General features: G+C 50.2%; 1 protein-coding gene across 1 annotated transcript in view; it reads right to left on the bottom strand.

The window, feature by feature from the left end:
• Positions 1-13,948, bottom strand: part of LOC119978160 (myosin-binding protein H-like) — a 226,472-nt gene that overhangs the window by 44,495 nt on the left and 168,029 nt on the right. The window contains exons 8-9 of the mRNA XM_038819597.1: positions 9,484-9,620; positions 7,247-7,433 (exon numbers count right to left, since the gene is read on the bottom strand). Coding sequence (XP_038675525.1) covers positions 7,247-7,433; positions 9,484-9,620 — 324 coding nt within the window. The remainder of the gene's footprint in view (positions 1-7,246; positions 7,434-9,483; positions 9,621-13,948) is intronic.

The following is a 13,948-nucleotide window of genomic DNA, read 5'->3' as shown; positions in this document are numbered from 1 at the left end:
CAATTTGCATAATCGCGCCAAAAACTTGGTAACGGAATCTCCTGGGGTTCTCTCGGTCACAGTAAATTGGTACCTCCATACGATAACTGACAGCTTGGGGTCGAAATGGTTTGTCACGGTGGCACTAACTCTTCGAATGTCTCGGAGTCTGGGGCCGCAGGGGTTAACATCAGGCTCTTTATGATACTGAAAGTGGGCCCCCCAACAGGTGCTGAGAAGAATCACCTTCTGGCAATCATCCCCAAGGATACCGATCGTCTTTTCAAAAAGTGCACACACCCCAGGGCATTTTCAAAACGTGCAAACCTTATTCCTTTGTGAAGAGAGGTTATTGTGCTTAAAATGGTTAGCAGTTGCCTACTATAGGTCCACTTCATCCTCATCGCCAATGTAGGAGTCAGAGAGGAAACCAGAAAGGAGAGTCAAAAAATGTTTTATTTCCCAGAAGAACATATTTGCAAAAAACAGTCCCAGTCAGGACTACTCTGTAGTTCTGCACCTCGGCCGCTATCAACAAAGAACAAAACAGCACAGGAACAGGCCCTTCGGCCCTCCAAGCCTGTACCAATCAAGATACCACCCTTGGTCAAATCCTTCAGCTCTTCCTTGTGCCGTATCCCTCTATACCCATCCTATCCATGCATTTGTCGAGGTGCCTTTTGAACGCCGTTTGTTTATCTACTTCCACAACCTCCCCTGTCAATTGAATTTCCCATTGAATTCACCCCTCGCTGCCCGGGGGGGGGGGGGGGGGGGTACACAATCAGTGGGGCTGGTAAATCCTGCCAGCGTGAATAGCTGGACTGTCTCGCCCTCTGATTCAAGCACTTCTTGTAGAAAACACATTTCCTGGTGAGTATATCCATCGTGAGATCTCTTCTATTTCCTCATAGAGTCATTATGGCACAGAAAGAAGCCATTCAACCCATCAAGCCCATGCCAATACTCTGCAGTGCAATCTGGGGAGCTTGATTCTCCTGCTGTACCCCCTAAACTCTGCAAGTTTTGTTTTATCATGTGCCCATCCAATTAGCCTTTGAAATCATTCCCCCTCTCCGCTTCCACCAGCTTTGTCGGCAGCGGGTCCCAGGTTATTCCCATTTGTTGCGTTAAATATTTCTCCCTCATAGCCTCCCTGCAACTCCTCCCGAAAACCTTGGGTGGGATTCTCCGACCCCCTGCTGGGTCGGAGAATCACGGGGGGGGGGGGGGGCGGTGTGAATCCAGCCCCCCGCCGACTGCTGAATTCTCTGGCGCCGGGGATTTGGCGGGGGTGGGAATCGCGCTGCGCCAGTTGGTGGCCACTGGCAGCAGCCCCCCTGGCAATTCTCCGGCCCAAGATACTGATTTCCATGGCCACCTTCCTGCTGTGTGTATCAACCAACACCTTTTGCGAGGTCTGATGAGCATTGGCATTGGCTGCGAACTTACCCAGTGTTTGGTTCACCCCGCAGTGCCAGTTCTGCTACTAAACGTGGCCCACTAGGCACTCGCATTCCACACTGGTTCCAGCCTGTGATCCAGGCTTCTTACTCATTTAAAGTTTGAGAATAGGTTTAGATCGGTTCGGCCCCAAGACTTTGAATCATTCACCTTACCGAGTAAAACTGCGTGTGGATGAGTACCAGCTATCCTGAGGGAAGCTACTAGACGGTTCGATTAGTCTTTCGCCCCTATACAAAGTTCAGATGACTGATTTACATGTCAGGACTGGAAGCCAGTGTCCAGTGGCGTAGCACAGCATCCCCTATTATTCAGAATTTTCTAAACGCCATGGATGACTATGTGGGGGGCAGAATCAGTAGGTTTACGGTGACACAAAAATTGTCTGGGTAATTAACTGAGGTTGAGTGACTTGGGTTACACGAAGATGTAGACGGGATGGTCAAATGGGCAGGTAAGTGGCAATGAAATTTAACCCTGAAAGAATGTGAGGTGATACATTTTGGGAGAGGTAATTTGACAAGGAAATATTCAATGAATGGCATGACACTGGGAAGTTCCAAGGGAGAAAGAGACCTTGGAGTGTTTGACCATAGATCTCTGAAGGCAGAAGGGCAATAGACTGATGCAAAATGATTATCAAGCGAGGCATAGATTACAAAAGCAGGGAAGTCATGTTGCAGCTGGATAGAATATTGGTGAGGCCACAGCTGGAGTACTGTCTGCAATCCTGGTTACCACATTATAGGAAGGATGTGATTTCACTGGAGGGGTTGCAGAGGAGATTCACCAGGATGTTGCCTGGGATTGAACATGTAAGTTATGAAGAGAGTTTGGGTAGGCTTGGGTTTTTGTTCAAAGCATATAGGATTATGAGGGGCATGGACAGGGTGGATGAAGAGCCGCTGTTCTCCTTAGTTGAAGGGTCAGTTATGAGGGGGCACAAATTCACTGTGAGGGGCAGGAGGTTTAGAGAGGATTTGAGGAAAAGCTTTATTACCCAGTGTGGCGACGGTCTGGAACGTACTGCCTGGTAGGGTGGTAGAGGGATGTTGCCTCACATCCTTTAAAAAGTACCTGGATGAACACTTGGCATGTCATAGCATTTAAGGCTATGAACCAAGTGCTGGCAAATGGAATTAGGTAGACAGGTCAGGTGTTTTTCACGTGCCGGTGCAGACTCGATGGGCTGAAAGGTCTCTTATGCACTGTATAATTCTGATTCTGACTGCTATGGATTTACAGAGTTTTCTCTGGCTTTACCCTGTCCAGGCATAGCTCACCATCTTTCGGGTCCTTACACATCGATCCTGCTCCACTTCCCCAGAGGAGCTGGTGCAACTGCCACTCGGGGCTGTGGTGTCCCATCTTGGTCAACACTTATTCTTGCCTTCTAATCATTTTGCAGCTCCCCCATATCTAAGAAAGGTTATGATAAATCCTGCCACTATCTCCACTTCCACTTTGTTTAGCAACCTGGATGCAAAACATCTGGGTCAGGTGACTTATCTACTCTCTGCAATTCCAAAATTTCCTGTCCATCAATTTTAATCCCATCAATTACCTCTACTATTTCTGCTTTTACCAGTATTTAATCAGCATTCTCTTCCTCACTGTAAACACTGAAACAGTGAACTCATGAAGCATTCTAACCTTGCCCTGCACAAGCATATATAACCATCATTGTCTCTGTTGTAAGGTCCCTTCCTGTTTATTCCCTTCTTTTCCCTTTCTTTTATTTTGCCGTTATCATTTTTGATCCATGGATGATTAATGGTATGCATCTTTAAGTCAAGCAGCAGAGAGAAAGTGGAATTCAGAAGTTACAGGAGAGAACACTGTCCACGTCTCTGTTGTCCGAACAGGAGCTTCAGACTTTTCACACCAGAGAGAGAGAGAGAGATGGGCTGAGACTGGATTTGATTGATTAACTGGTGGCCAATTGGTAGCAGGAGGTGATCGGATACTGTCCCAATGGAATGTTTTCACAGTTCCAATGAGCTTCAGTCTGACTCCTGAAAGCACAGGAACAAGGTCTCGCTCTCTCTCTCTCTCTCCTGCACGTTTTCCCTAGAAAGGTTTTGAATGCTGTATTTCTGAAACCACAGAGGCCTGGCCCCAGTACCAGATGCAGCAATGCCTCCTTCCAGTTCTGTAGAAGAGTCATAGAGATCTGAAACATTGGGCACGATTCTCCACAAAAGCTTCTAAGTGCGGTATTGAGTGGGAAGTGCCACGAGCTTCCTGGCGCTTGGCCTAGCGATGCAGACAACATTAATTAGTCCACTTAACGAAGCCTCACGAGCTTCTCATTGCAATGAAGGCTCGCCAGCTGATTCGCAGGACTGCGCTCGCCAGCCCCCCGCTAACAAGGTTGTGCAGCACCTAAGCTGCATTTGCTCAGCCAACCCACCCAGCTCGCGGTAATGGCACCAAGGAGACCAGCCCAAGATTCGGGGATGCTGACCTGGGGAGGCTGCTCGATGTTGTGGAGGCCAGGAGGGATGTCCTGTTCCCCCAAAGGATCCCGGAGGGTGAGCCACAAGGCAGCCAGTACTGGGATGAGGTGACAGCAGCTGTCAGCTTGGGGAATGTGGCCAGGCGGACTGGCCTTCAATGCCGTAAGAAGGTCAACGACCTACACCAGACAGCGAGTAAGTAGATACCAATGAATCGTCCCCTCCCCCGGGAGCATCCACCCCCAACTCCCCCTGCGGCCCCCAGACTTTCCTCTACCCCCTCCACCTTCAACTCCTCCCCAACCCTCCTTCACACCGCCCCCCCTACTGTGAATCATGCGTGTGGCTAACGATGCCCTCTCTGTGTCTCCTCAGGAAAAACTCTCCCATAACCATTGGAATCCCCTCCTCATTTGAGGAGTGTACCCTGGAGGTGACTGGGGTGACAGAGGACAGATTGGTCAGCCACGCGGAGGCTGATGGATGTCGCAGAGGTGAGGAACCATCGGGCTCCACCTGGAGGACCTGTCAAAAGTGAGCTGTAATTGCCTTACTGACTGACCCATCCCTCCCACTGACCACATATCCATTCTCCCGCAGGTCCTCCAATCAGCGCGCAGCCCATCCCGATGGCCCCTGTATTGTGTCTGAGGGGAAAACCTCAGAGGGCCACAGCTGTCATCCTCACCCTTCACCAGCGCAGATACACACACCTTGTTGGGACATGTCAGTGGACAGGCTTCTGCAGCACAGTCTGGCAAACATCACACCGCACATCAGGTGGAGGCAGGAACACAATGTTTATATTGGGGGCAGCAGGGTAGCATGGTGGTTAGCATAAATGCTTCACAGCTCCAGGGTCCCAGGTTCGATTCCCGGCTGGGTCACTGTCTGTGTGGAGTCTGCACGTCCTCCCCCTGTGTGCGTGGGTTTCCTCCGGGTGCTCCGGTTTCCTCCCACAGTCCAAAGATGTGCGGGTTAGGTGGATTGGCCATGCTAAATTGCCCGTAGTGTCCTAATAAAAGTAAGGTTAAGGGGGGGCTTGTAGGGTTATGGATATAGGGTGGATATGTGGGTTTGAGTAGGGTGATCATGGCTCGGCACAACATTGAGGGCCGAAGGGCCTGTTCTGTGCTGTACTGTTCTATGTCTATAATAAACAACTAACAATGTGGCTACCCTTTTTTTATTCCGAAGCTCTACCCACAAAGCTTCATTTGATGCCCCTCCAAGATATCATCTCTCCATAATGCAGTAACTGACTCCTTAACTAATAATGCAATGCCTGCTCCTCTTTTACCCCCTCCTCTGTCTCACCTGAAGATTCTATATCCTGAGATGTTGAGCTGCCAGTTCTGCCCTTCCTTCAGCCATGTCTCCGTGATGGCTACTATATCATAATTCCACATGTCAGTCCTCACCTTAACTCATCTGTTTCACCTGTAATACTCCTGGCATCAAAGTAGAGGCCATTCACCCTGGTCTTACTCCCTTGAAATGTAATACAGCTGTATTCCCTCTGACTCGATTGCTTTACTGTGTTATGCTATGTCTCTTTTCTGCTAACAGTCTGTGTCTCTCTCCTTGCCGAATTAGTTTAAACTCCTCCCAAAAGCACACGCAGACTCACCCCAAATAATGTCAGTCCCTCTCTGGTTCAGATGTAGACCTTACTGCTTGTAATAAATCCCAGTTTCCCCAGAAATGATCCCAGTGATCCAGGGATATAAAGTCCTCTCTGAAGGGCAGGACAGGTCGACAATATAATCAAGAAAATGTATGGAATGCTTTCCTTTATTAGGCGAGTTATTGAACACAATAGCAGGATGTAACGCTGGAACTGTATAAAACGCTGGTTAAGCCACAGCTGGAGTTTGGTGTACAGTTATGGTCACTACATTACAGGAAGGACATCATTGCTCTGATGGAAGTCTCCTTCTCCATCATAACCTTTCCGTGGTTCTAAGATGTACTTCTGTCAAATATTGACTTTCAGCCTATCAGCTGGAAACATGAATTTGAACTTCTAAAAACAGACCTTTTTGAAACAGACAAAACTGATTTGAACCTAGTGGTCTCGACTGGCAAGGGCCACATCAGCTCCTTCTTGAATACATTCAACAAACTGTCCCAACAGCTTTCTGTGGTAGAGAATTCCACAAGTTCACAACTCTCTGAGAGAACGTCTTCCTCATCTCAGTCCTGAATGGCTTATCCCTTATTCTTAGGCTGTGACCCCTCGTTCTGGACATCCCAACATCGGGAACATTCTTTCCGCATCTAGCCTGTCCAGTCCCATCAGGATTTTATATGTTTCAATGAGATCCACTCTCATTCTTCTAAACTCCAGAGAGTACAAGCCCAGTCGATGCAGTCAGACTTTATTATGCTATACACAAAATCACAAAGATACAACTCCTCTCCCTGAAGGGCTACCCTCTGCTGAACTGCACCCAGGTCAGAGTTTTTATACGGAAAGTTTTCCCCTTCTAAGGGGAAACCCTGCGCTCAATTACTGGGGCTGCTCGCACTCGTATTGAGCACAGTCCCCCCCCCCCCCCCCCCCCCCCCCCCCCCCCCCCCCCCCCGGGTCGGAACACCGATCTCCCACGCAAAATAGATGGAGTGAGATCATATGACCAACCCAAGTCCTTTGTGCCATTTAAGTCGACCCAACTAACAAAGTTTTAGACCCCGTCTACTAACTTGACTTCATCTCGATTCTGCATAGACAATGATTTTAAAGAAAGAACAGAATTCCACAGCTATGTTGCTCAGAGAACAACCAAATTGGACATCTACATCTTAAAATCAGAAGCATCAAGACCATCAAATCCAGTCTGAAGCCATAAGAGCCTCAAAGTGATTAACTGTGAACTTCTTTTATTTCTTACAGACTTTGACCAATCTCTCCTCTTCTACCCTTTAATCTGCGTGTGCGCGAGTGTGTATAAGTATTTTGTTATTTTACACAGATTGTTTTAATACAATAAAGCCAATTTCTCTCCTTGTTAAACTCAAGAAAACCTACCAGATTAGTTATTTTATGATCACAGTGTGAATTGTCAAGGATAAATGTTTTTAAACAAAACATATCTGTTGTGGTGTTGTGGAGCAGTGGGGAGCCATTCAACCCCTTCTGAACTTGGTTAGAACACGTCCCATGACTCTGTTTGGAAGATGAGCAGGGAAGTTTCCCCGGTGTCTCAGCCGATAGTTAATACTCAATCAACATCACTAGAAACTGATCATCTGGCCATTAGTAGGATCTTGTGGTGCACCTTAATCGTTTGACAGTTTTGGGACACCCGGAAGTTGCAATGTGCCAATTCATTCTCACTTACCTTTTACATCAAGCCTGCAGTCTGCTATTGCTTCTCCGAGTGCATTGACAGCTTTGCAGGTGTAGATTCCTCCATCGTAGGGGCTAGGCTTACGGATCTCCAGTGTACAGATCCCCTCGTTTGTCAGAATTCGGAACTTGGGGTCTTGATCAAGCAACATCTGGTTCTTCAGCCAACTGATTTTGGGCTGCAAGATAATAAAGAATGTTTGTAATATGAAGTATGTATTATACACAGTTGTAGTGCAATAAGTTCATTGCATATTAATGGTGTTCAATTGGATGCAAATGATGGGCATTTATTTTGGATTCACTTGAGCTCCTTATTAATAAAACAATCTAACACTGTTTTGGGTGAAGAGAAATATGTTTATGGCATGTAAATCTGGACATCAATATAACAGTGTTGTACAGATTCACTCCAGTTCTATACTTCATCAATTGATTTTCTGATTAAGGCACTGCAGAGGATAGTCGGCGAAAGATACAGGGCGCGATTCTCCCAAAACGGGAGAAATCGTAAGGCGCGCCCCTTCCCGACCGGGAACCGATTCTGGTCCCCGGTCGGGGCTAGCAGCCCGATGCCGCAAGCTCCGGCATCACGGGCTTAACGAATTTCGTTAAGCCCGCTTGCCGGAGTTAGCGCCGGCTGACGCGTCATATGACGTCAGCCGCGCATGCGCGGATTGGAAGACTCCAACCCGCGCATGCGCGGATGACGTCATCGCGTATTTGCGCGAAACCCGCGCATGCGCGGGCCGGGATGCCCCTCAGCCGCCCCGCGAATGGATACTGCGGGGCAGCGGAAGGAGAAATAGTGCGTGGGCAGCGGGCCCATGGCACCCTTGGCACGGCCGTGGTACTGCCGTGCCAATCGGTGCCATGGTTATAAAAAGCGTGTTGTTCCCGCCGTTTTTACGAACGGCCAGACCAGGTGTGTTTGCCGTTCGTAAAAACAGCGTAAAGGGCTGGGACTTCGGCCCATCTATCAGCTGTGAATCACTGCCGGCCGTAAAAAAACGGCGGCAGCGATTCGTGTCGGGAGTTGGGCGGGGGGGGGGGGGGGGGGGGGGGGGAGAATAGCGGGAGGGCGGGAAAATTGTCAGGAAGGCCCTCCCGCTATTCTCCGACCCGTCGTGGAAATTAACATTTAAATAAATCAGATAGAAGTTAAAACCTGAGTGGCCATTGTCAAAAATGGCAGACAGCAAATGAAAATTGTTAGGGTAGGATTACTGTCGAACTCATGGTGAGTGGAAGAATGAAGTGGATGATGTGGATAGAGATTACATCCTAACAAAGACCACACACTGTCAAATTTAAAATATATTGTGACAAAGGAAGGAGGGAAGGAGGAAATGGGTGAGAAAGTGAATGAGAGAGTGAAATGAAAATCGCTTATTGTCACGAGTAGGCTTCAAATGAAGTTACTGTGAAAAGCCCCTAGTCGCCACATTCCGGCGCCTGTTACGGGAATGAGTGAGGGAATACGTGAGTGAGTGAGGGAGTGGGTGGGTGGGTGAGACAAACAGTGGGTGAGTGAGTGAGTGAGGGAGTGGATAGGTGGGTGAGTAAAGGAGTGGGTGAGTTAGTGAGTGAGGGAGTGGATGAGTGAGGGAGTGAGTGGGTGAGCGAGTGAGGGAGTGGGTGAGTGAGAGAGCGAGGGAGTGGGTGAGTGAGCGAGCGAGGGGGTGGGTGAGTGAGCGAGCGAGGGGGTGGGTGAGTGAGCGAGCGAGGGAGTGGGTGAGTGAGTGAGCGAGGGAGTGGGTGAGTGAGCGAGTGGGTGAGTGAGCGAGTGAGGGTTGGGTGAGTGAGCGAATGAGGGACTGGGTGAGTGAGCGAATGGGGACTGGGTGAGTGAGCGAATGAGGGACTGGGTGAGTGAGTGAGTTGGGTGTGTGGTGCGGGGGTGGGTGAGGGAGTGAGATTAGTCAGTGAATTGGGTGGGTGAGTGAGGGAGTGGGTGAGTGAGTGGATGGGTGAGTGAGGAGATGGGTGAGTGAGTGGATGGGTGAGTGAGTGAGGGAATGGGTGAGTGAGGGAGTGGCGAGTGAGGGAGTGGCGAGTGAGGGAGTGGCGAGTGAGGGAGTGGCGAGTGAGGGAGTGAGTGAAGGAATGGGTGAGTGAGTGGGTGAGTGAGTGAGTGAGTGAGTGCGTGGGTGATTGGGTGGGTGAGTGAGTGAGTGAGTGTGAGTGATTCAATGATGGAGTGAGTGAGGTGCGTGAGTGAGTTCTTACCTTGGGATTTCCTCTCACGCTGCAGAACAGTTTGGTGGTGAATCCCACCGTTGCCTTCTTGTCCGCTGGGGGCTGTGTGAATTTGGGGGCTTCAGTGAGGTCTTTCACCTGGTAAATAGGGGGTTTATATGAGGTACCTGCAGATAGAGGGAACATTGGGGTCACAGCTGTTGATGGAGCTGGACGTCAGTCAGTAGTCATGCAATGAATCACTGATTATACAATTATTGCTGCTAAACTGTGCTGACCAGGAACTTATGGCATCCGATTTCTAGATTGAGTTGAGTTTCCTGATGGTGGTTCGTACATCGATCATAAACTGTAGGCTAGCGAATAGAACGCACACACACTCTCACACATACACATATACACTCAACACAGATGTGGTGAGCTACATGTGGCTACATGTGTATATACTCACTGTTGTTCTATTGTTACTATTGCCATTGACATCCACTATTGTATATACTTACTGTTGTTGCTGTTACTGTTGCTGTTGAATTGTTGTGTTGATGCTGCTGTTGGCTCCGCCTGTGGCTCCGCCCCTCGGAGGAGGTATATAACCGGCCGATCTGAGACAGGGTCTCAGTGCGGGAGAAGCTACAGGTTGGCACACATCTAGTTGATTAAAGCCACTGTTATTTGGTACAAACTGTCTTGACTGAATTGATGGTCATCAATTTAATCAACTAGTTTTTATTTCCACAATGGGTGCCACTCTGAAACCTAATCGTCTTGAACTCGACCCGCAGGCAGCTGAAGCTATAGCTATCTTCGAGCATTGACTCAGTTGCTTCGAGACCTACCTCGACTCCTCAGCCGCCGTGGTCTCCCCGGTACTCAAACAGCGTCTCCTCAACGCCCGGGTGAGCCATAGGATTTTTCGGCTGATCAGGGATGCGGCCTCAAACACGGAGGCAGTGGAGCTGCTCAAAGGACAGTTTGTGAGGCCAGTGAACGAGGTACTCGCTCGACACCTCCTGACCATGCGGCGCCAGCACCAGGGTGAGTCGCTGGCTGAATATCTGCGCGAGTTGTAACTGCCAGACGGTCACGGCAGTACAGCACACAGAGCTGATGATCCGAGACACCTATGTGGCAGGAGTCAGGTCCAGCTACATCCGGCAACGGCTTCTCGAGAAAGGGTCTCTCGACCTCGAGGAGACGGTGAAACTAGCTACCTCGCTGGAAGTGACCTTCCAGAGCATGGAGGCCTTTCCATCCGACCACGCGGCATCTTCGGGGGAGTCGGAGGCACAGCCATCACCCGTGACCCAGACCTGCGCCGTGCAGCAGCCTGCCAGCTCCGGAGGGCCATATTGTTACTTCTGCGGGCAGGGCCATCACCCCAGGCAGCGTTGCCCGACTCGAAACGCGACCTGCAATGAGTGTGGCAAGAAAGGGCACTTTGCTAAGGTATGCCTGGCCTGACCTAAAGCCAAAAATGAAAAGCCTGTCAGGCCTGGCCTGAGGCTCACAGACCCCGCAGCGTGGCATCGTGCTTGCCGGGCCCGTCCCCTTCTGATGTGTCGTCGGCCTGGTGCGACCAGTGGGGGCAGCCATCTTGGTCGCCACGTACGACGCCGCCCGCCACGTGCAAGCGGTGGGCGCCGCCATTTTGGCCGACATCCTCAACGCCGCCCGCCACGTGTGTCTCATGGGGCCCCTATGTTGGGACCATCCCGCCACTGCCGCTACCAGTCGCCCGCAACTCGGCTCGATTTAGATCGACCAGTCCTGGAGCCGAAGGTCTCGAAACCTGTGCCCACAGCGCAGCTGGGGCTGCAGCGTTCGCAGCGGACAATACGGGCTCCTGTGAGAGTTAACATATGAGCCCGCTTCACCCCCGCCGGACTTTTTTTTTCTTAACAGGGGGTGAATGTGGTGAGCCACGTGTGGCTGTTGTATATACTCACTGTTGTTCTATTATTACTATTGTCATCGACATCCACTATTGTATATACTCACTGTTGTTGCTGTTGAAATGTGTTGATGTTGCTGTTGGCTCCGCCTGTGGCTCCGCCCCTCGGAGGAGGTATATAACCGGCCGATCTGAGACAGGCTCTCAGTGCGGGAGAAGCTACAGGTTAGTACACATCTAGTTGATTAAAGCCACTGTTCTTTGGTACAAACTGTCTTGACTGAATTGATGGTCATCAACAGACACACACACTCTCACATATACACACTCAATATAGACACACAGGGCCGGATTCTCCCATTGAGCGGCTGTGTTGACGCCGACGTACAAACGGTAGTGTTTTACTCCAGCGTCAAGAGGCCTTCCGGCGCCCGATTCTCCAAACCACAGGGGGCCAACATGGTGCTGGAGCGGCCCACCTTGGGGTCAACTGGGTGCCATGGATTCCGCGCATGCGCAGTGGCTTTCTTCACTGCGTCGGCCCCGACGGCAAATGGCGCTGGGCTACAGGAGCCGGCACGGAAGAAAGGAGGCCCCCAGCCCGAAAGGCCAGCCTGCCGATCGGTAGGCCCTGATCACGGACCAGGCCACATCGGAAGGCCCCCCCCCAGGGGTCGGAACACCCCCCTCTCTCCCCATAGGCCACCCCCGGACCCTTCAATGACGAGGTCCCCCCGGCTCAGAGCATGTTAGAGCGGCGCCGGCGGGACTCGGGGTTTTTCCTACGGCGGCTCGACCTATTCGGGCCAGAGAATCTAGCGGGGGGGCCGGTGCCGCGCCGACCACACCGGTGCCGATGGCGTCGACCCTGTGCTCTGCGGTGAATCGCTCCCCGGTGTCAGAGCGGCATGGCGCAATTCACACAGCGCCCCGGGGATTCTCCAACCCGGCGTGTGGTCGCAGAATCCCGCCCACACACTCTCACACATACACACTCAACACAGTCACACGCACACACACTCTCACACATACTGACACACACACACATCCACTGACACACACACACAGACACTCTCACACAGACACTCTCACACATAACACTCAACACAGTCACACACACACACTCTCACACATACTGACACACACACATCCACTGACACATACACACATACACTCTCACACAGACACTCTCACACACACATCCACTGACACATACACACAGACACTCTCACACAGACACTCTCACACATACACACTCAACACAGTCACACACACACACTCTCACACATACTGACACACACACATCCACTGACACATACACACAGACACTCTCACACAGACACTCTCACACAGACACACTCACACAGACACACTCAACACAGTCACACACACACACTCTCACACATACTGACACACACACATCCACTGACACATACACACAGACACTCTCACACAGACACTCTCACACAGACACACTCACACAGACACACTCAACACAGTCACACACACACACACTCTCACACATACTGACACACACACATCCACTGACACATCCACTGACACATACACACAGACACTCTCACACAGACACACTCAACACAGTCACACACACACACACATACTGACACACACACATCCACTGACACATACACACAGACACTCTCACATAGACACTCTCACAGACACACTCAACACAGTCACACACACACACTCTCACACATACTGACACACACACACATCCACTGACACATACACACAGACACTCTCACACAGACACTCTCACACATACACACTCAACACAGTCACACACACTCACACATGCTGACACACATATACACCCAACAGTCACACACTCTCACACATACTGACACACATACACACTCAACACAGTCACACACACTCACACATACTGACACATACACACAGACACTCTCACACATACACACTCAACACATTCACACACTCTCACACATACACACTCAACACAGTCACACACACACACAAACACTCTCACACATACTGACACACACACATCCACTGACACATACACACAGACACTCTCACACATACACACTCAACACAGTCACACACACTCACACATACTGACACACATTCACACACTCTCACACATACTGACATACACACATTCACACACACTCTCACACTCACACAGACACACACACACAGACACACTCACACAGACTGGCTGGGAGGTTTGCTAAATTCACTCTGGAGGATTTAAACTCGTATGGCGGGGGGTGGGAATCAGAAAGTGAGCTTAGAAGGTGTAATAACTGAAGGGAAATAGAGAACCAAAATAAAGGAACAACATCACCGTCAGGCAGAGCAAAAAAGGTGACAAGTGTGAAAAGGGAGGTGGTCAATGCAGGATTGAGGATGTTATATCTAGATGCGTGCAGCATACGGAACAAGGTAAATTAGCTTGTTGCGCACATTGAAATTGGCCGGTACGATGTTGTGGACATTACAGAGACGTGGCTGCAAGGGGATCAGGGCTGGGATCTAAATATACAAGGATATGTGTCCTATTGAAAGGACAGGCAGAGGTGCAAAGGGGGCGGGGTTCCATTGTTAGTAAGGAAT

The sequence above is a fragment of the Scyliorhinus canicula genome, chromosome 15, assembly GCF_902713615.1.
Source record: "Scyliorhinus canicula chromosome 15, sScyCan1.1, whole genome shotgun sequence".
Taxonomy (NCBI): domain Eukaryota; kingdom Metazoa; phylum Chordata; class Chondrichthyes; order Carcharhiniformes; family Scyliorhinidae; genus Scyliorhinus; species Scyliorhinus canicula.
This window is presented reverse-complemented; position numbering and strand designations above follow the sequence as displayed.